Raw genomic sequence first — 23,194 nt, forward strand, 5'->3', positions numbered from 1 at the left:
CCTTAGGACACCTTTTTGCATACAGGGTGGTGCTTGTATAGAATGTGCTGCCAAAGGAAGTGGAGGAGGCTGGCACAATTACAACAATTAAAAGGCATCCGGGTGAGCATATGAATAGGAAGGATGTGCTGGCAAATGGGATTATGTCAGATTAGGATATCTGGTCAATGTGGATGAGTGGGACTAAAGGATCTGTTTGTTTCCATGCTGTATGACCCTATGTCTGTCTGTTTCGCTCCCGGCCTCCCCCTCACTGCTCCCTCCTGGCTGACCCCCAGTCTCGCCCTTTCGTGTGTTCATCTGGAAATGAATGCTCGTCAGGTTTCGAATATCCAGGTGGCTTTCTCTCTCAACATTCCAGATGAACAATTTGGAAGCTGTCCACTAAGCATGACTCAGTCACCTTTTGTGTACAAAGTATTTATTACGTTATAGTAAATAATAAATTCTTGGCATTCAGCAGTAAAATTCCAGTAAGGATGTCAAGGTTGTAAATTTAATGTAATAGCAATAGATAATGACCGAAAATTGCATCCTCTTCTATTAGTTCAGCAAAGTGCAATGCGTAAGTTGCTGTGGGTCTTAATTGCAACATTAGGGAAATCACTCAATATGTGCAAGACTATTAGTAATCAGTGGATTTCCCATGTATTGCTTGTAGGGATTCTGAGGAAATGGCATTTAATAAGGCAATACATCACATGAGGCTGTGGCTGCTGGAAAAATGAACAAAAGAAAACCAGACGAGAGAAACCAAGTTAAAGGGTGAAATCTTCCCGTCTGGAACAGTGGGGGTGTTGGCAAGTTAGTTGGAAAAATAGGATTAGATTGGAGAAGGGTCCAAATTTCTAACCAAGTTTTGATCAGCAAGACAAGAATCTTAATGGTGAGCAGTGAGAGGCCCATTAACATGTCATTATTATCTAATTTAAAGAAATTTATATGGTGTCTTCTCATTTTTCACTTGCTGAATATAAAACAGACAATGGCAGTTCCTAATGCAAAAGTACAAACACATATATGACCACTCCAGCTAGACACTTGCGTTTAGACAATAGTTAATCATCTCAGACAATAGTCACTGGCATTTCAGAGCATGCTTCATTGACCGCTCTCCTTGCAGTATGCATCTGCACTGGAATGCTGCACTTTGGAGTACACAAACACTTTTCACTGGAATGCTGTTGTCAGGATTCTGTGTGTGCAGGGACAGGCAACCAGCTCATGAGCTCATCGAGAGCTTCTCATGTGCTTTCTTAGCACGCAAGTCACTTTGTCCCTGTTTAGATGCTTAAGCTTCTCTGCCTTGACTTGGCCTCTCTTGCACTTTGCACTCCCCACGCTGCCAGAGCTCAAGAGTTCACAGTACCTCTGTCTTGTCTTCCCTTCTACAGCAGCCACAGAGCAAGGCAGCTTGTCATGATTTCCAGCAGTGATCAGTCAAGGAGATGGACATATTTTCTATGCTGGTCTCACATATACACCATGCTGATGAGGTCACAGGTGGAGGTTCCCTCAGATTCAGAGGAGATACGCAAGTCTATCACCCTCCATGCCATTTCTTCGGATGGGAGAAGCACGGTGCTGCAACAAAAATAAGAAAGTCCAGGACATTATCATTGAACTATGGCAACTACTGGAGCTGGACCTGCAATAGTAAAGAGTGGGTGGCTATCATATCCTGGTGGCTGTCAAGGTGACAGCTACACTAAACTTTTTATGTAACTGGCTGCTTCCAAGGAACCAGTGGGGGGAGACTTTCAAGACTTGAAGCATAAAAATGTGGTTTAGATTACATTGCTTCATCTTATTTCCCTGTGATGACATCATTGCAGTTGGGCAGTAGGCTTTGCCAACATAGCTGACTCGCCCTAGGTGCAAGGTGCTGCACACCTGTCAAATTGAATGGGCCCCATCGGAACAGTTAACTTCAAGAACAGAAAAGGCTTCAATTCCAGGAATGTTCGCGTTGGCCATGATCAGCAGTACCACATCTTAAAGTCTGCGCCAGGTACCTTGGGAGTTGCCATAATGCCTTTATCTTTGAGAACAGTTGTATTCCTGATTTGTTTCAAGGGCTGAACACCTTACAAGAATGATGACTGGGGATGAAGGCTAACTTTTTGAAACCAAAACTAATGAGTCTATTATGCCCGAAACCAAACAAAGCTATAATGCTGCCCATTCTTAAGTCAGGGCTATCATGGAGCAGACGAGATGAGGCTCTGATGACATTCTCATGCTTGCGATTGTCCAGGGGTTGTGACTCTGACAAGCTGGGAGAGTGGCAGCTGTCTTCTAAAGAGGAAGGTGAAGACAGTGAGCAGGAAGAATATCACCTACGTGATGGTACATTGCATCATCACCACAACAAGCCAGGCAAGGTTTAATTGACGTCCATTTACATGAAATGAGAGCTAGATAATGAGCATACGTTTGTTGCTACTTGAATGGCAAGCAGTCTCTATTTGTTCCCAGATGTAATTGCAGTTTCTGCTTATTTGCACATTCTTTGGCTGTTGCTGAGTAAAAGTGAAAGAGTCCAACCATCAGTAGGCTTTCCAATATGCGATGGTCTCACATTGAACAATGCGAAGATGTTAGACTACACATTGTGGGGGGAGTGGTATGTAGCCCTCCCTTAGACAAGGGGTTCTAAAATGAGTTGAGGCTAAGCAAGGGTAAGCTGTGTACCTTGTTTTTCAATAGCAATACATCTGAGAATGTGCACTAGTGTTTACAATAAAATGTCAGCTATGAGTTTTCAGTTCTTTCCCAATCTGTGCACGAACGAGAACTCCTCGCCTGCGTCACCTTGACCTGCTTTCTGGCTGGGGTTTAAAAATGGTGCAGGCACAAGGAATCCAGGAAATTCCAGCAATGGCAAGTACTTCCTCCTCTGGGGAGAGGGATAAACTGTGCACCATAGAGGTGTGGCGCACTGCTGGTACGGTGAGTATCCGAGAATAGTGTGAGAAATCTCATTAGGGCTTGTGGGTAGAATCCTTCCATGAAACTCGCCAAAATACTTGGAAATTTGCTGGTGAAATTTAGGCTAATGTTTCAGGACAGGTTCTGAAGAAAATTATTTTAAATTAAACTCTTTCTTCAGAGGCTGGATCTGTTCAGTACATCCAACATTTTCTGTGGTTTATGCCACTTGAGACAAACAATTGTGTACAAGTGCTGTTCCTGAATGAAGCAATTTTGTTTGAGGATTTATGAAGGACATGACAGTCATTAAGTATGTTGGGAAAGTGAGTTGAGAGTGCAGTGGTAACGAAAATATCACTTAGTTTTGGGAAGTAATTGGTTTAGAAAGTTACAATTAAAGTGAAGGGACAGTGAGAATCCGAACAAGACTGAAGGTATTTTGGGGATGGGGAATGGGAATTTGTTTGAGGGGTGATGGACTACATGTAAACAGGAAAATATACAAGAACTGCAAGAAAATTGCTGTTGATATGTAACAATGGCCAGATCATGTTTGTGAGTGCATACCATCAGAAATCTTGCTGTCTTTGCACTCAGGCCCACAGCCATTTTCACCATCTTTCGGGCCCCATGATGAAACAAAGGTGTTTGGTGAAAAGTTGAAAATGTGTTGCTGGTTAAAGCACAGCAGGTCAGACAGCATCCAAGGAATAGGAAATTTGACGTTTCGGGCATAAGCCCTTCTGAAAAGGCAAACTGACCACATCTGGCTTATGATCCTGTCCATCACCTAGCCATGCAAGGACGACACATCCAAAACAAGTGCCATGCAGCCACAAGGTACTTTACGGAGAAAACCAGTGGCAGCCTGCTTTCAAAGAAAAAAAAACTTTTGCTGCCTCGTCTCCTTTGGAGGTTGCTTTTCAGCACTCACCAAGGTGTGTTGAGTTTCAATGTAGACTATGGAGGAAGCAGCAAATCAGTAAACATGAGGGCCTTGCCTTTAGCACCAGATATTTGGAGGCCACCTTGGAACAAGAGGCGCGAGGGAGGTTACTGAGGATCTCTGACTGGCAAATGCAATTCTGGTGTTTTTATAATGTCATTCCACCTTTTCGCATTGCTTCAGAATTTACCACCATCTTTTGCTCCATTGGCTATATATCGCGATCATCTTGGCTAAAATCCCGAGAAGTGTCATAGTATCATAGCTACTTCACCAAATACACTTCAAATAATTCCTACAAAACTCAATTGTGCGCCTTTTGTGCATTCCATGGTTCTTGCCAAGCAGATGTTGTTACCTGGATGTTTAAAAAAGAAATTGAAGGGAAAGTTAGAACAAGAGAAGTCAAGAAAGACAACTGTATCAATGAGGCAGAAAACTCGGAAAGGGATCATGCTGTAAGGTTGAGTGAAATAGGGGTTGATGGGAAGGGTGAGAGCAGTAACAAATTTAAAAATACTGTATATGAACGCACGAAGCATTAGACATAAGATGGATGAGCTTGAGGGTCTTTTAGAAATTGTCAGATACGATATTGTGGGGATAACTGAGATGTGGCTTCAAGTGGACAGGGCCTGGGAAATGAATATTCAAGGCTACACGTGCTATCGTAAGGACAGACTGACGGGCAGAGGGGGTGGAGTGGCCTTGTTGGTAAGGAGGATATTCAGTCCCTTGCGCTGGGGGACCTAGAGTCAGGGGATGTAGAGTCAGTGTGGATAGAGCTGTGAAATACTAAGGGTAAAAAGACCCTCTTGGGAGTCATCTACAGGCCCCCAAACAGTAGTCTGGATGTCGGATGTAAGTTGAATCAGGAGCTGAAATTGGCCTGTGGTAAAGATGTTACTACAGTTGTTATGGGGGATTTTAACATGGAGGTAGACTGGGAGAATCAGGATGGTATTGGACCTCAAGAAAGAGACTTTGTGGAGTGCCTCAGAGATGGATTCTTAGAGCAGCTGGTGCTGGAGCAGACCAGGGAGAAGGCAATTCTGGATCTAGTATTGTGTAACGAACCAGAATTGGTCAGAGACCTCGAAGTGAAGGAGCCATTGGGAAGTAGTGACCGTAATACATTAAGCTTCAATCTGCAATTTGAGAGGGAGGGGGTACAGTCGGAAGTGACAGTACTTCTGTTGAACAAAGGGAACTATGGAGCTATGAGGGAGGAGCTGGCCAAAGTTCAATGGTGCAATAACTTAGCAGGGATGACTGTGGAGGAACAATGGCGAATATTTCTGTGTATAATGCAGAAGTTGCAGGATCAGGTCATTCCTAAAAGGAAGAAAGATCCTAGGAGGAGGCATGGGCGGCCGTGGCTGACGAAGGAAGTTAAGGAAAGACTGAGGCACTTGGGGCTGTTCTCATTGGAGAAAAGAAGGTTTAGGGGAGATTTGATAGAGGTGTACAAGGTGATTAGGGGTTTAGATAGGGTTGACAGTGAGAACCTTTTTCCGCTAATGGAGTCAGCTGTTACTAGGGGACACAGCTTTAAATTAAGGGGTGGTAGGTATAGGACAGATGTTAGGGGTAGATTCTTTACTCAGCGGGTTGTGAGTTCATGGAATGCCCTGCCAGTAGCAGTGGTGAACTCTCCCTCTTTATGGTCATTTAAGCGGGCATTAGATAAGTATATGGAGGTTATTGGGCTAGTGTAGGTTAGGTAGACTTTGGTCGATGCAACATCAAGGGCCGAAGGGCCTGTACTGCGCTGTATTTTTCTATGTTCTATGCTCTATAAAGTTAAGAGAGAAAAAGTATAACATAGCAAAGATAAGTGGGAAAACAGAGGACTGGGAAGCTTTTAAAGAACAACAGAGGATTACTAAGAAGGAAATACGCAGAGGAAAAATAAGGTGCGAAGGTAAACTGACCAATAATAATAAAGGAGGATAGTAAAAACTTTTTTTTAAGTATGTGCAAGGCAAAAAAAATGGTTAGGACTAAAATTGGGCCGTTGAAGACAAACAGGGGAATATATTACAGGGAACAAAGAAATGGCAGAAGAATTAAATGGGTACTTCAGATCTATGTTCACTGGGGAAGACCCAAGCAATTTCCCTGAGGTAACAATGGCTGAAGGACCTGAACTTAAAGGAATCTATATTTGCCAGGATTTGGTGCTGGAGAGACTGTTAGGTCTGAAGATTGATAAGTCGCTGGGGCCTGATGGTCTACATCCCAAGGTACTGACGGAGGTGGCTCTAGAAATCGTGGATGCGTTGGTGATTATTTTCCAGAGTTCGATAGATTCGGGGTCGGTTCCTGAGGATTGGAAGTTGGCTAATGTTAATCACTTTTTAAGAAAGGTGGGAGAGAGAAAGCAAAAAATTATAGACCAGTTAGTCTGACCTCAGCGGTGGGAAAGATGCTGGAGTCTATTATAAAAGATGAAATTACGGCACATCTGGATAGTAGTAACAGGATAGGACAGAGTCAGCATGGGTTTATGAAGGGGAAATCATGCTTGACTAATCTTCTTGAATTTTGAGGATGTAACTCTGAAGATGGTCGAGGGAGATCCAGTAGATGTAGTGTGCCTGGACTTTCAGAAAGATTTTGATAAAGTCCCACACAGGAGGATAGTGAGTAAACTTAGGGCGCATGGTATTGGGGGCAAAGTACTAGATTGGATTGAAAATCAGTTGGATGATAGGAAACAAAGGGTAGTGATAAACGGCTCCATTTCGGAATGGCAGGCAGTGAGCAGTGGGGTACCGCAGGGATCCGTGCTGGGACCGCAGCTTTTTACAATTTATGTTAATGATATAGAAGATGGTATCAGCAATAACATTAGCAAATTTGCTGATGATCCAAAGCTGGGTGGCAGGATGAAATATGATGAGGATGTTAGGAGATTACAGGGTGACCTGGACAAGTTAGGTGAGTGGGCAGATGCATTGCAGATGCAGTTTAATGTGGATAAATGTATGGTTATCCACTTTGGTGGCAAGAACAAGAAGGCAGATTACTACCTCAATGGAATTAATTTAGATAAAGGGGCAGTACAGAGAGATCTGGGTGTTCTTGTACACCACTCAATGAAGGCAAGCATGCAGGTACTTCAGGTTGTGAAGAAGGCTAATAGCATGCTGGCCTTCATAACAAGAGGAATTGAGTATAGAAGCAAAGAGGTGCTTCTGCAGCTGTACAGGGCCCTGGTGAGACCACACCTGGAGTACTGTGTGCAGTTCTGGTCTCCAAATTTGAGGAAAGACATTCTGGTTATTGAGGGAGTGCAGCGTAGGTTCACGAGGTCAATTCCTGGAATGGAGGGATTACCTTACACTGAAAGACTGAAGCGATTGGGCTTGTGTACCCTTGAGTTTAGAAGACTGAGAGGGGATCTGATTGAGACATATGAGATTATGAAAGGATTGGACACTCTGGAGGCAGGAAACATGTTTCTGCTGATGGGTGAGTGCCGAACCAGAGGACACAGCTTAAAAATATGGGGTAGACCATTTAGGACAGATGAGGAGAAACTTCTTCACCCAGAGAATGGTGGCTGTGTGGAACGCTCTGCCCCAGAGGGCAGTGGAGGCCCAGTCTCTGGATTCATTTAAGAAAGAGTTGGATAGAGCTCTCGAAGATAGTGGAATCAAGGGTTATGGAGATAAGGCAGGGAGCAGATACTGACTAGGAATGATCATATTGAATGGCGGTGCAGGCTCGAAGGGCTGAATGGCCTACTCCTGCACCTATTGTCTATTGATAGAGGACAAATTGCTGGAGAGCTGTGAGAACCTGCCTGCTCTTTAGAAGTGAAACCCACAGTCTTGGTGGCAATAGTCTGAAGCTGCATGGCAGCAAGTATGGATCCCATGACTTCAGTCTGAATTTCCACTGCAGCGCATTCCAATGGAAATGACATATTGGCCACTGAACACAACGTCATGAATTGGATCGGCAAGTGTCATTGCGGAATTGGGATGGGTTTCCAGTTCTGCAAGAAACTCTGCCAGGTAGCTGGACTCTGCCTTGTTCCTTGATTTAAAAACAACAAGCTCCTTGATAAGCTTGCAAATCTACCAACCGCCTCAGTATGTGTGCTTATCAGTTCTCCTGTACCGTGTCCATCAAAGTTCTTATGAGTTCTCTGTAGCAGAACTGGGAAACAAGCATATGAAGTCTATTGGCATATTTGCAATCTTTGTGCCTGAAGCCTCACCATGTGGTGTATTAAAATCTGAATTGGTGGCTATAATATTCCCGTCATATGGTGGTACTTCGTCCTCCGAACTGTAGCATTCTCACTTCTATCGTTAGGCTGCTGTGGCTGACTAAGCAGTGGTTCATTTGTGCCTAATGGTATAAAATGCAGTAGTGAAAAAGACTGGGTGAAAAGCAAGAGATCTGTGATTTCACCATTTGCAGCTTTCATTTCATGCTAATACAGAAAGTAGGAAGAATGGGGAGGAATTCAAATTGACAGGATGTGACCAATCGTGCCACATAAGGATCTGTGTTAGGGCCTCAATTATTCATATTTTTATTAATGACTTGGATAATGACATGGAAAGTCATATGTTCAAACTTGTCGATAACACAAAGTTAGGCACTGTTATAGACCAGGTAGGTGATCACATAAATTTATAAAGGGATATTGATAGACTAAGTGAATAGATAAAACTGTGGCAGATGGAGTTCCACGTAAGCAAGTGTGAAATTATCCATTTTGGACCAAAAAGGATAGATCAGGTTATATTTTAGATTACATTAAGTTACATATGGTGGGTGTCCAAAGGGTTCAGGTGCATAGATTTTTAATGTCACAAACAGGTGCAGAAAATGATTTTTAAAAAAATGGAATGATGGATTTTATATCTAGAGGATTGGAATACAAGGATGCAGGAAGTATGCTGCAGTTATAGCAAACCCTGGTTAGACCCCACTTGGAGAACTATGAGCAGATTTGGGCATCACATTTTAGGGAGGATATATTGGCTTTGGAGGGAGTACAACGCAAGTTTACAGGAATGATACTTGTATCTTCAGGGTTTACATTGTGAGTAGAGATTATATAAATTAGGCATACTTTCTCTAGAACTTAAAAATTTAAGGAGTGATCTGAACAAAGTCTTCAAGATATTAGCAGGAAAAGACAGAGTAATGAAGGTAAACTATTTCCATTTGTTGATTCTGGAACTAGGGCCATAATCTGAGAATTGGAGCCAGACCTAGAGAGGTTAGGAAGCACTTCTCCACACACAGGTTGGTGGATGTTTGGAACTCTGTTCCACAAATGGCACTGGATGCAAAATCGGTTGTAAACTTTAAACAAGGGATAGATAAATTTTTAAGCAAAGGTATTGAGGGACATGGGACAAAGGCATGTATATGGGGTTAGGCCACAAATCAGCACAGATCTCATTGAATGGTGGAACAGGCGTGAGGTGCTGAATGGCCTACTCCTGTTCCTATGTATTAAATAGCAAAATGAAGCAAGGTATGCTTTGAGAAGCGGCTTACAGCAGGCACATTCTGTCTTGAATGTTTTCAGCAATGCGGGATGCTGTGCAAACAAGATTCCCATGATGATGAGTGTTTGTAGAGGGCTTTGAATGATGTAGATGTTCCCTGTCCAGTTCTCTGAAAAATCCAAATTGAGCACAAAAGACAGAAGAATAGCAAAAAAGGGGAGATGAAACAAAATGTGAGAAAATATAATGAAGTTAAAAATAGAAGAGGAGTAAGGGCTTTTATAAATGCTAAAAACACAAAAATGCTGACTGCTGAAAAATACAATGGAGAAAAATGGGGCAATTAAGAAATTTAAACTATGCAATTAATTGATTCAAGCAAAAGCACAATGAATTTTTAAAGAAATTTGCAATACCATAGCCAATAAAAAGGTATTAAAAATGGGGCAATTGAGGCTGATAAAGAAGCCAAACTGTTGGTATTCCTAACTAAAAAGCAAAATTAACTCATTCTGCTGCCATTATCATTATTATCAAAAGCTACAAGGAAATATGAAACAAAAGCAGAATTGGGCTGAACAAGGACTGCATCGTGGGATACTGGCTCGAAAAAGCAAGCGAGCTAAGAGGCAAGCTTTGAAGTTGGCTTGTTTTCTGAATAATTGAAGGGGGAAATAAATAAAGAAAACTGATTTCTTGAAATTTTAAAATTAAAAGCAGCCTTCAATTTTGAAAAGAGGCAATTATGTAAAAAGGGCACAAGTATCTTGCAGAATAATTAACCTGACTTGGAAAAGAAACTAAAGCTTTATTTTAAAGTGCACAAACATGAGAGAAGGGTTCTGTTGAAAGGTTATCAACTTGAAACGTAAACCCTTTTCTCTCTGCCAATGCTTCCTGCTCCCTATTTTTTAATTTCAAATTTGAGTATCTGCCTATTTAACTTCAATTTTAATAACTTTAACACCATTTTGTTGAATTATTATCTCTGGAAGTTATGTGAACTACAAAAAGACAAGATGTTGTAGCACTGGTGTATGAAATTGCAGCGTCTCCCCTCACCACCACCCCCCCCCCCCCCCCCCACCCCCCACCCGTTGCCCTGTTTATATCGTTAAGTAATCTTCTGTTGGATACTAAATTAATTTAGAAAATTAATTTTGGTAACATTTTTCTCTTGAAACTTCCTCTTTTTTTTAAACTGCAATAACTAAATGCTGAGCTAAGTACATTTAAAACCTTGGCATTAAATAGTTTCACTTAATTATACCCAAAGTCAAAAATGCTGGTTATGGTCAACAGATCTGGCAGTATCTGTGGCGACATAAAAGGTAATATTTCAGGTCTGTCACCCTTCGTTAGAACTATAGAAGTCAGAGCATTTAGATTCTAGATAATATGAAGTTAAGCTTGCATGTTGCTGAGGGAAGAGTGAAGGGCAATAGAAGGAGGGATTGACTTAGACTTACTTGGATGCTGGGTATCACAGATGGTTGCTGATGGCCTACAGTGGGTGTGTGAAGGTAGGGTAAGTCAAACACTTGGAGTATACCATGTTAGCGGATCTCCTGATAAGAGTAGATAAGGCAACAACAACAGCAGCAAACTAAAATATTTTCATATCAGTATACTCAAACTATCATTAACCTTAATATTGTTCATTAACATGTAGGCCTAAGCAAATAGTTTTGTTTGACAATGCCTTTTGTATGATATTCCTCATATATTCATTCATCAAACGTCCCACTGTCTCAAAATCTTAGCCTTGTTATATATGGGGAGGTAGGGAGCTTGGGGAGTATGCAAGTTAGTTAATAGGATTCCTGGGATGGCTACAAAGCTGTCCCTCCACGATCTCTTCCATGTTTTGAATCAGCATTTACCTCCCTTCAAGCCCTAATTCTTTTCTTTACATTTTTTAGTTTGGAAAATATGACTGCTTCTGATGGATGTGCACAAAAAGTGGATGAAGTCTGTATAATTGCGAAAGAGAAGAAAAAAGTTTTAACAAACTGCATTTGCTTCTCTATGTTCTGTTACAGTTTTTTGTTTTTCTTCCTAGATTCCTGAAAGGTTTGCCTGTAAATTCAGTATCTGTATCAGAGCATCTGAAGTCCAGCATCCAGATGGATTCAATTAAGTCTGGAATTCAATATATCATTAACACTCAGGTGAATTTTCAATTCAGTGTCTCCACATAACTTCCTGTTGCTGGCTTTTTTTTTACTGTGTTGTTTGATGATATTTTATTTGCCCTACTGCTGTCTCTTGCATTTTTTTTTGAGCTCATTGTTACTCGTCTCCCGCATTTGGTATCATCAGAATATTCCTTTCTTTACCTCAACTGAAGATACCTCCCACTGGTTGATTAGGGCTGTCAACTGTGTTCAACCATCTCTCGTACCTCAGCCCTCCTTCCCATCCCCATTTGCTTAGAATGATCAAGTTCGGGCGGCATGGTGGCACAGTCATTAGCACTGCTGCCTCACAGCGCCAGAAACCTGGGTTCAATTCCCACCTCAGGCGACACTGTGTGTGGAGTTTGCACATTCTCCCCGTGTCTGCGTGGGTTTCCTCCGGGTGCTCCAGTTTCCTCCCACAATCCAAAACTGTGCAGGTTGCCCATGCTAAATTGCCCGTAGTGTTAGGTGAAGGAGTAAAGGTAGGGGAATGGGTCTGTATGGGTTACGCTTCGGCGGGTGGGTATGGACTTGTTGGGCCGAAGGGCCTGTTTCCACACTGCAAGTAATCTAATCTAAAAGTAATCTAATCTTCCCCTTGCCCTCACCTTCCACCCGCCAGTCTCCACATTCAAAGAATCATTGATTTCTGCCAGCTTCAGTAGGGTACCACCACCAAGCTCATCCTCGTGTGCCCTTCACTTTCAGATTTGTGCCGGTACCACACCTTCCTTCAATGCCTAACACTTTCTCATGCCCCCATGGCACCTTTCCATACAATTGTAGAGGGTACAACGTTAGCCCTGCCCTTCACTTCCTCCCTCCCCCCCCCCCCCCCCCCATTCAAGGCCCGAAACACTCCTTCCAAGTGAAGTTGTGTTTTACTAGTACTTCTTTCAATCTAGTCTGCTACATTCACTGCTCACAATGCAGCCTCCTTCATATTGGCAAGACCAAATGTAAACTGTGAGACCACTTCGCAGAATACTTCCGTCTGTAGAAATGACCCCAACCTTCCAATTTTTTGCCATTTCAGTAAAACATCTTGTTCTGATTTCCGGTGTCATACAGTCATAGAGATGTACAGCACGGAAACAGACCCTTCGGTCCAACTCATCCATGCTGACCAGATAACCTAACTTAATCTAGTCCCATTTTCCAGCATTTGGTCCATATACCCCTCTAAACCCTTTCTGTTCATATGCCCATCCAGATGCCTTTTACATGTTGGAATTGTACCAGCCTCAACCACTTCCTCTGGCAGCTCATTCCTTCTGCACAAAAACGTTGCCCCATTAGATCCCTTTTAATTTTTTCTCCTCTCACCCTAAACCTATCCCCTCTGGTTTTGGACTTCCCCACCTGAGGGAAAAGAGCTTGTCTGTTCACCGTATCCCTGTCCCTCATGATATTATAAACCTCTATAAGATCACCCCTCTGCCTCCAATGCTCTAGGGAAAACAACCCCATCCTATTCAGCCTCTCCCTGTAGCCCAAATCCTCCAATCCTGGCAACCTCCTTGTAAATTTTTTCTGAACCCTTTCAAATTTCACAACTTCCTTCCTATAGAAGGGAGACCAGAATTGCACACAATATTCCAAACATGGCCTAACCAATGTCCTGTACAGCCACAACATGACCTACCAAGTCCTATACTCAATGCTCTGACCAATAAAGGAAAACATACCAAAAGCCGCCTTCGCTATCCTATCTACCTGCGATTCAAGGAACTATGAACGTGCACTTCAAGGTCGCTTTGTTCCACAACACTCCCCAGGATCTTACCATAAAGTGTATAAGTCCTGCTTAATAGTCTTTTACAAAATGTGGCACCTCATATTTATCTAAATTAAACTCAATCTGCCACTCTTCAGTCCATTTGGCCCATCTGATCAAGATCCCATTGTACTCGGAGGTAACCTTCGTTGTCCACTACATTTCCAATTTTGGTGTCATCTGAAAACTTACAAACTATACTTCCATTGCCCCCATCCAAATCATGTATATACATGACAAAAAGCAGTGGACCAAGTACTGATCCTTGTGGCACACCATTGGTCATAGGCCTCCAGTCTGAAAGGCCACCCTCCAACTTCTATCTTGGAGTCTTATATAGTCTAGACCAATTCAGGATGGCAAGTTTCTTTCCCTTAAGGACATTAGTGAACCAGATAGATTTTTTAATGACATGATAGTAATAGTTGTCATGGTCACCATTACTAACATTAGTCTTGTATTTCTTATTTACTGTTTGAAATTAAACTCTACCAGCTGCCATGATGTAAACTGACAACCATTAGTCAATAACCTGAGTCTCTGGATTGCTAGTCCTTTGACATGATCATTTCATCAACATCATTATTTGCTCTAATTATTTTACTGCTGTGGGCACCTCAAGTCGGTGTGCAGCAGCGGCTTCCAAGCCTGTAAATCAATGCAGGAAAAAGGTCATTGTGCTAATTGGCTTATGTGGAACTTCTGAGCAGCCATTTCTTCATAATTGACCTATACCTTTTGAATATTCAGTTATTTAGTGGTCAGGTTAATGAATCAATGCTCCCCACCTCCACTTTAATTAGTGATGTATAAATAGATACAGCTTCTGTGGACCTTGAGAAATAATGTGTTTATTACTTCCTCAGTAATTTTCTGCATTTTTCCTGGATATTGATATGTTTATCACCTTTATTCCCAAAAGAACTATTTATTTTCATTATAGAGTCATAAAGATGTACAGCACGGAAACAGACTCTTCAGTCCAACTCGTCCATGCCAACTAGATATGTCAACCCAATCTAGTCCCAGTTGCCAGCACTTGGCCCATATCCCTTCAAACCCTTCCTATTCTTACACTTATCCAGATGCCTTTTAAATGTTGCAATTGTACTAGTCTCCACCACTTCCTCTGGCAGCTCATTCCATACACATACTACCTTCTGTGTGAAAATGTTGCCCCTGAGGTCTCTTTTATATTTTTCCCCTCTCACCCTAAACCTCAAGTTCTGGATTCCCTCACCTTAGGGAAAAGACTATTTCTGTTTACCCTAGCCATGTCCCTCATGACTTTATAGACTCTAATAAGGTCACCCCTCCGCCTCTGACACTCCAGAGAAAACAGCCCCAGCCCTAGTATTAAGTTAGCTTGGAGCAGTGATATGCTCTTGTCGGATGTGGGAGAGTTTCAATGTTACTGAGGATTATATCTGCAATAAATACCTTTTGGTTGCGAATGCTATCAGATCTAATGGATGAGTTGGAGTGACAGTTTGAGGCGATGAGGAATTTACAAGAGCAAGGGGATGTGATGGATGGCAGTTATAGAAAGGGAGAATAAAGTTAACTCCAGGAAAGGTAGGCAGGTAGTGCAGGAGTCTTCTGTGGCATTTAAAACAAGTATGCTATTTTGGAAAATGTAGGGGGTGATGGATTCTCAGTGGAATGTAGCATGAACAGCCAAGTTTCTGGTATCGAGACAAGCTCTAATGCAATGAGAGGTACGTCAGATTCCAAGAAATCAATTGTGTTAGGAACTGTCTAGTCCGAGGCACAGACGGATGTTTCTGTGACCAGCAGCGAAAAATCAGATTGGTGAGTTGCCTCCCTGGTCCTAGGATCAAGGATGACTCCTGAGGTTGCAGAATTCTCTCAAAGGGGAGAAGGACCCTTAGGAGGTTATTGTACACATTGGAAACCATGACATAAGAGGGAAGAGGATGAGATTCTGAAGGGAGAATATGGAGAGTTAGGCAGGAATTTAAAAAGGAGGTCCTCGAGAGTAGTAATATCTGGATTACTCGGGTGCTACGAACTAGTGAGGGCAGGAGTAGGAGGATCGAGCAGATGAATGCATGGCTGAGGAGCTAGTGTATTGAAGAAGGATTCACATTTTTGGATCATTGGAATCTCTTCTGGAGTAGAAGTGACCTGTCCATGAAGGACGGATTGCACCTGAATTGGAGGGGGACTAATATACTGGCAGGGAGATTTGTTAGAACTGCTCAGGAGGATTTAAAATGGTAAGGTGGGGAATGGGACCTAGCAAGATGGTGAGGAAAGAGATCAATCTGAGAGTGGTAAAGTTGAGAAAAGAAGCGAGTCAAACAGTCAGGGCAGACAGGGACAAAGCAGCGAACAAGGTAGGACTGATAAAGTGCATTAATTTCGATGCAAAACAGGGAAGGCAAATGAAAGCACGGCATGGTTAGAAACATGGGACTGGGATATCATAACAGTTACAGAAATGTGGCTCAGTGATGGACAGTACTGGTAGCTTAATATTCCAGGATACAAATGCTACAGGAAGGACAGAAAGGGAGGTGAGAGAGGATGGGGAGTGACATTTTTGATAAGGGATAACATTACAGTTGTACTGAGGGAGAATATTCCTGGAAATACATCCACGCAAGTTATTTGGGTGGAACTGAGAAATAAATGGATGATCACCTTATTGGGATTGTATTATAAACCCCCTAATAGTCAGAGGGAAATTGAGAAACAAATTTGTTAGGAGATCTGTTATCTATAAGAAATAGAGTGGTAACGGTAAGGGATTTTAACTTTCCAAACATAGGCTGGGACTGTCATAGTGTTAGGGTGTTTAGATGGAGAGGAATTTAAGCGTTTACAAGAAAGTTTTCTGATTCAGTATGTGGATGTACCTACTAGAGAAGTGCAAAACTTGACCTACACTTGGGAAATAGGGCAGGGCATGTGACTGAGGTGTCAGTGGGGGAGCACTTTAAAGCCAGTCAAAATAATTCTATTAGTTTTAACATAGTGATGGAAAGAGATAGACCAAACCTATATATTGAAGTTCTAAATTGGAGGAAGGTTAATTTTGATGGTATTAGGCAAGAACTTTTGAAAGCTGATTGGGGGTAGATGTTCACAGGTAAAGGGTTGGTTGGAAAATGGGAACCTTTCAGAAATGAGATAACAAGAATCCAGAGATAATATTTTCCTATTCGGGTGAAAGGCAAAGCTGGTAGGTGCAGGGAATCCTGGATGACTAAAGAAATTGAGGGTTTTATTCAGAAAAAGAAGGAAGCATATATCAGGTATAGACAGGATAGATGGAGTGAATCCTTAGAGTATAAAGGCAGTAGGAGTATAGTTAAGAGGGAAATCAGGAGGGCAAAAAGGGGACATGGGATAGATTTGGCAAATAGAATTAAGGAGAATCCAAAGGATTTTTACAAATACACTAAGAACAAAAGGGTAATTAAGGGAGAGAATAGGGCCCCTCAAAGATTAGCTTTGTGTGGAGCTGCAGGAGATGGGAGATATACTAAACGAGTATTTTGCATCAATGTTTACTGTGGAACAGGATTGGAAGATATAGAATTTGGGGAAATAGATGGTGACCTCTTGAAAAATATCCATATTACAGAGGAAGAAGGGCTGGATGTCTTGAAATGCATAAAAGTGGATAAATCCCCAGGACCTGATCAGGTGTACACTAGAAATCTGGGAAGTTATGGAAGCGATCATTGGGCCCCTTGCTGAGATATTTGTATCATCAATAGTCACAGGTGAGGTGCTGAAAGACTGCAGATTGGCTAACATGGTGCCACTGTTTAAGAAAAGTGGTAAGGACAAGCCAGGGAACTATAGATCGGTGGGCCTGATGTCGATGGGCAAGTTGTTGCAGGGAATCGTGAGGGATAGAAGTTACATGTATTTGGAAAGTCAAGGATTGATAGGGATAGTCAACGTGGCTTTGTGCATGGGAAATCATGACTCACAAACTTGATTAGTTTTTTGAAAAAGTAACAACGAGGATTGAGGGCAGAGTGGTAGACATGATCCAAATGGATTTCAGTAAGGCATGTGACAAAGCTCCCCATGGGAGACTAGTTAGCAAGGTTAGATCTCATGGAATACAATGAGAACAAGCCACTTGGATTGGATACATTAACGTACACTAATGCAACTAGTTAAACTGGATGATGTTAGAATTACATTTAGTTTGCTTTTCCTGGGGGATTGGAAAGAATTTACGTGCTTTCTGTTCTTGGATAGATTGTGTTTGTTTACCTCCCATTAGAGAGAGCCCCTTGATAGTGCGGGGAATTTTTCGTTTAGTTTTATTCCACACTTTGTTCTGTTAAGAATTGAGCAATTTTTTTTTTAAGTCTAGTTTTCCTTTCCAAAGGTAGGGCCGGGGCCACAGTTGATACAAGATGCCAACCTTCACCTACTTGGAGAGGATGGATTTCCCAAGCAATAGAGTCTAAAAGAAACCTTTCTGCAGTTAAAGGGAGAGCTGTAAGATCTTTACATTGATTGTAATAAACGTGGCATTTTTTATCTGAGTTATATTGCACATGCAGACCACTTCTGGTTTCAGTTTGTATCAGCAAATGTTCATGTTTTAAACTTTTGGTACACAATGTGCCTGAATTCGGAAGAAAGAACTAAAGCCTGTAAACGTAGAAATCTGAAAAATAGTATGAAGTTTGTTGTCTGTCTATTTCATGTTACTCCTCTACATCTAACCTAATAATACAATTTCAAACGTATTCCTGGATCTTGGCTTAGTTAATAATATAGTTTAGTGTGTAAAAGGGGAAAAAAACCCTACACTGCACAGTAATGTAATATATTGCTAGTATTCATTAACTTTGACCTTTTATTCAATATAGTTTAATGTAATTTAGTTTCTGATGAAATTCCATTTGAATTTCCATATCAAAAACTCAGTGCTATTTACATTTAGTTTTGAATCCATAGTTTATAACATTGACAAACAAGGTGCTGCATCCATGTGTAATTCACGAACAAAATTGTTTAGAAGTATGTGGAAGTTCTCTGAAGTTTTACTGAACTAATATACAGAATATCATCTTTTGTATATTTGAATGCATGCCATTGATATCAATGGTGGATACCAAATGCAGATGGGATTTGCATCTTTGAATTGTAAATACCATAGATTTGTATTTTCTTTTGAATGTTGTCACTCAAACTTGCTCTAATCCATTACATTAATGAGTACATTTCCTCAAATATAGGATCCATTCCAAGTTAAGTATCATTCAAAAAATAAGAGGAGGAGGATATTTGTTCCCTCAAGTCAGCCACATTATTTTATAAGGTCATAACTGATCTGCCAAGGTCTCGCTCTTCTTGCATGTCAGCTCCTTACAGCTATCCATTCCTATTTTTCAAACATCTAGCCAGCTCTTCTTAAAATACTTCCAGTGATCTAACCTCCAGAACACACTCAGGTGGAGGATTCCTGACATTCATTAACCTTAAGGAGGAGAAATTCCTTTTCATCTCCATTTTAAATGAGTATTCCCATATTCTGAACCATGTCCCCTACTTTGATATTCCTGTAGGAGTGGAAACATCATCTCATCATTTACACAGTCAAGACCACTCAAAATCTTGTGTTTTTATAAGATCATCCCTCATTCTTCTAAATGCTAATGAATAAAGGCCGAAGTCATTCTTCATAAGTTTCTCAGGAAATAGCCTAGTGAATCTTTTTGAACTACCTCCAAAGTAGTATATAACTTGAGTACAGACTGTATACAGTATTTCATGTGGCTGGCCTTACCGACAGCCTGCACAGGAACAATTTGTAACAAGACTTCCTTATTTTTAAACTCCTAGCAATAAAGGCCAAAATTCCCATTGCCTTTTTAATTACTTGCTGCACCTGCATACTAACTTTGTGTTTAACCTTAGAAATTCCGATAATGAGAGAACATTAAGATGGCCTATTTTATATTTTTCACATGGGATAACCAGATAGTTCCAGAACATAAAAGCTAGTTGAAAATAAAAAGATGATGATGTGGTTGGTCCAGACTAAATAATGAGTGCTCATGGAAGAGTCTACAACCTGTGTTAGTTTGTTGTTGGAGTGGGAGAGTGTGTATATAATTCATTTGCAATGTTTTAGATTCTAGTTTGGGAATTGGAAATCTTTCCACAGTTTTATTGTGTATTGACTAAATTTTTATGCATTTTGAATGGTCTTTCTAATTAAGGTATTGTACAAGTAACTTGTACATGTAATCCTCTCTTCACTATCAGTCATCCTGATCTCCGAGGTTTGACCTTGTCACTTTGAGCTTGCAGGGATTGGGGACGGATTGGGATGACAGAGTCAATGGAATTTGGTACCGTGCCATCATACCATTTGTGGATAATCAAATTCCTCCACTTTGTGTATAGGTGATTTCAGATTTATAACTGGGGATTCATGATGATGAACTCAGATTTTCACTTCAATTGATGCACATTAACTGCATATTATCCTGTGCACCTCGTACTAATTTCTCCAATTTTTCTCTGATTCTGTGTTTCCTTTTGTTGATGTGTGATTCTACAACACCTTTACATGTATCTGTTATGTCCCAAACATTATATGAATTTTGATAAAATGTGGGAGATGCAGACACTGAATGCAGCCGAATTGAATAAATTCTTGTTAAATTACTTTTTATAAACTACCACAGTGTTAATGACAACTTTTTTAACATATATTCACTCTCTTCACATACACTTTATATTGATTCCTTTTACATTAGTGTTCTTGTTAATGTCATGAAGAATATAAGACACAAAGCTATGACGAATATGCCTTTTTGAGACGTGTTTTTAAGATGTAGAACATAGAACAATACAGCACAGAACAGGCCCTTCGGCCCACAATGTTGTGCCGAACATTTGTCCTAGCTTAAGCACCTATCCATGTACCTATCCCATTGCCACTTAAAGATCACCAATGATTCTGACTCTGCCACTCCCACAAGCAGCGCATTCCATGCCCCCACCACTCTCTGGATAAAGAACCTACCCCTGACATCCTCCAACCCCATACCTTCCACCCTTCACCTTAAATCTATGTCCCCTTGTAACGCTCTGTACCCGGGGGAAAAAGTCTGACTGTCTACTCTATTTATTCCCCTGATCATCTTATAAAACTCTATCAAGTCACCCCTCATCCTTCACCGTTCCAATGAGAAAAGGCCTAGCGCACTCAACCTATCCTCGTACAACCTATTCTCCATTCCAGGCAACATCCTGGTAAATCTCCTCTGCACCCTCTCCAAAGCTTCCACATCTTTCCCAGAGTGAGGTGACCAGAACTGCACACAGTCCTGCAAATGTGGCCTTACCATGGTCCTGTACAGCTGCAACATCACCTCATGATCCCTCTGCTAATGAACACTAATACACCATAGGCCGCCTTACAAGCTCTGTCCACCTGAGTGGCAACTTTCAAAGAGCTATGAACATAGACCCCAAGATCCCTCTGCTCCTCCACCTGACTAAGAACCCTACATTTAACCGTGTATTCCGCATTCTTATTTGTCCAAAATGGACAACCTCACACTTGGCAGGGTTGAACTCCATCTGCCACTCCTCAGCCCAGCTCTGCATCATATCTAAGTCCGTTTGCAACTGACAACAGCCCTCCTCACTATCCACAACTCCACCAGTCTTCGTATCGTCTGCAAATTTACTGACCCAGCCTTCGACTCCCTCTTCCAAGTCATTAAGAAAAACTACAAACAGCAGAGGACCCAGAACTGATCCCTGCAGAACTCCAGTTGTAACTGGGCTCCAGGCTGAATATTTACCATCTATCACCACTCTCTGACTTTGACCGGTTAGCCAGTTCTCTATCCATCTGGCCAAATTTCCCACTATCCCATGCCTCCTGACTTTCCGCATAAGCCTACCATGGGGAACCTTATCAAATGCCTTACTAAAATCCACATACACTATATCCACTGCTCTACCCTCATCCACATGCTTGGTCACCTCCTCAAAGAATTCAATAAGACTTGTAAGGCAAGACCTACCCCTCACAAATCCGTGCTGGCTGTCCCTAATCAAGCACTTTCTTTCCAGATACACTCAAATCCTATCCTTCAGTACCCTTTCCATTAATTTGCCTACCACCGAAGTAAGACTAACTGGCCTGTAATTCCCAGGGTTATCCCATCCAAAGATATGCAGGTCAGCTGAATTGGCCATGCTAAATTGCCCTTAGTGTTAGGTAAGAGGTAAATGTAGGGGTCTCGGTGGGTTGCGCTTCGGTGGGTCGGTGTGGACTTGTTGGGCCATAGGGCCTGTTTCCACACTGTAGGTAATCTAATCTAATCTATTCCCTTTTTTTGAACAGAGGCACAACATTCGACACTCTCCAGTCCCCTGGTACCACCCCCATTGACAGTGAAGACGAAAAGATCATTGCCAACGGCTCTGCAATTTCCTCTCTTGCTTCCCACATAATCCTAAGATATATCCCGTCAGGCCTGGGGGACTTGTCTATCCTCAAGTTTTGCAAAATGCCCAACACATCTTCCTTCCTAACAAGTATCTCCTCTAGCTAACCAGTCCGTTTCATACTCTGCTCTTCAACAATACGGTCCCTCATTTGTAAATACTGAAGAAAAGTACTCATTCAAGACCTCTCCTATCTCTTCCGACTCAATACACAGTCTCCCACTACTGTCCTTGATCGGACCTACCCTCGTTCTCATCATTTTCATGTTAAATAAGTCTAATATTTTAAATGTGTGAGATTTTCTTGAAAAATAAACTGTTACTTATAATCTGTGTACATCAATTTTATTTTATTAAACTGTTTTCATATTCTTATCAGCCTGGATTTTTAGCTTCCACCAACAAATATCTCTTGAATCCTAAGATCTAACAGTCTGTCTATCATCAGCATTATATAATCAGAAAAGTAAGCATCAGAAAGTGTAACACCTGAGAAATTGATGATGGGAGCACATTAAATAGATTACAGCCTGAAAACTAAAAAATGTCAGACAATGAATTAACATGCACACACAGCAATAAACATGGCAATAATGGGAAAGCCTGAAATATTTGAAATGTACATATATGCAATTTTGTCTTTATGGTTTCCAATTTGTTATTCTCCTGATTAAGGTCGTCTGTTTTACACCCTGTCTAATTTTCTTTTCAGTTGAGATCCTTAGAAGGGATGTACATTTGCTTATCTAGCAATACTTATTTTTGAATTAGTGCTGAAGGTGAATTTCACTCTCTTGTAATTTTCAATGTCATTTGTTTTTACGTTTTAAAAGACCAGAATATAGGGCCAGTTACCAAATTAAAGCTAAGCATTAATGTCCTACCCACTTAGAACTTAAATAGCTTTCAAATGAATTCTTAGGATCCATTCAGTTGCACAATGCTCACTGTGAGACTTCAGTCAATAAGGAGCACCACAAAGATGTGGTGGTTTGCCCCTCAGTGACGGATGTCGGTTTGAGTGTAATCATGGGTGACTGTGGAGTCTGCACATTTCCCTGGGTCTATGTGGGCTTCCAACAGTTTCCTCCTTCAGTCCAAAGATGTGCAGGTTAGGTGTTTTGATGATGTTAAATTGCTCATAGTGTCCAGGGATGTACAGGCTAGGTGGTTAGCCATGGGGTTCAGGAGATAGGGCGGTGTGTAGGTCCCACTGTGATGCTCTTTGGTGGGTTGCTGCAGATTCGATTGGCCAAATGGCCTTTATCTGCACTGGGGAGGTTCTGTATTAGTCAACCTTCATTCTCTGAACTTCTGTGAAGCTAGAGATAAGGGTAGAATTGCAGGAAAAACTAAGAACAGGGCACTCTAAGGCTGCTGATATTTCAGCATGTTATGT

The 23,194-nt window shown here is 41.4% G+C and overlaps 1 protein-coding gene across 2 annotated transcripts in view; it reads left to right on the forward strand.

Moving 5' to 3' along the window:
• The window catches only part of mvda (mevalonate (diphospho) decarboxylase a), a 48,020-nt gene extending 25,895 nt beyond the window's left edge, over positions 1–22,125 (forward strand). Inside the window, exons 9-11 of one of the 2 annotated variants that reach the window (XM_060838030.1) lie at positions 11,426–11,534; positions 17,699–17,811; positions 21,692–22,125. In XM_060838030.1, the coding sequence (XP_060694013.1) occupies positions 11,426–11,534; positions 17,699–17,773 (184 nt within the window). In that variant the 3' untranslated portion in view covers positions 17,774–17,811; positions 21,692–22,125. The remainder of the gene's footprint in view (positions 1–11,425; positions 11,535–17,698; positions 17,812–21,691) is intronic. The other variant, XM_060838031.1, reaches the window with a different exon arrangement.
• Positions 22,126–23,194: the final 1,069 nt, after the last annotated feature.

This window comes from Hemiscyllium ocellatum, chromosome 17 (assembly GCF_020745735.1).
Source record: "Hemiscyllium ocellatum isolate sHemOce1 chromosome 17, sHemOce1.pat.X.cur, whole genome shotgun sequence".
NCBI classification, from domain to species: Eukaryota; Metazoa; Chordata; class Chondrichthyes; order Orectolobiformes; family Hemiscylliidae; genus Hemiscyllium; species Hemiscyllium ocellatum.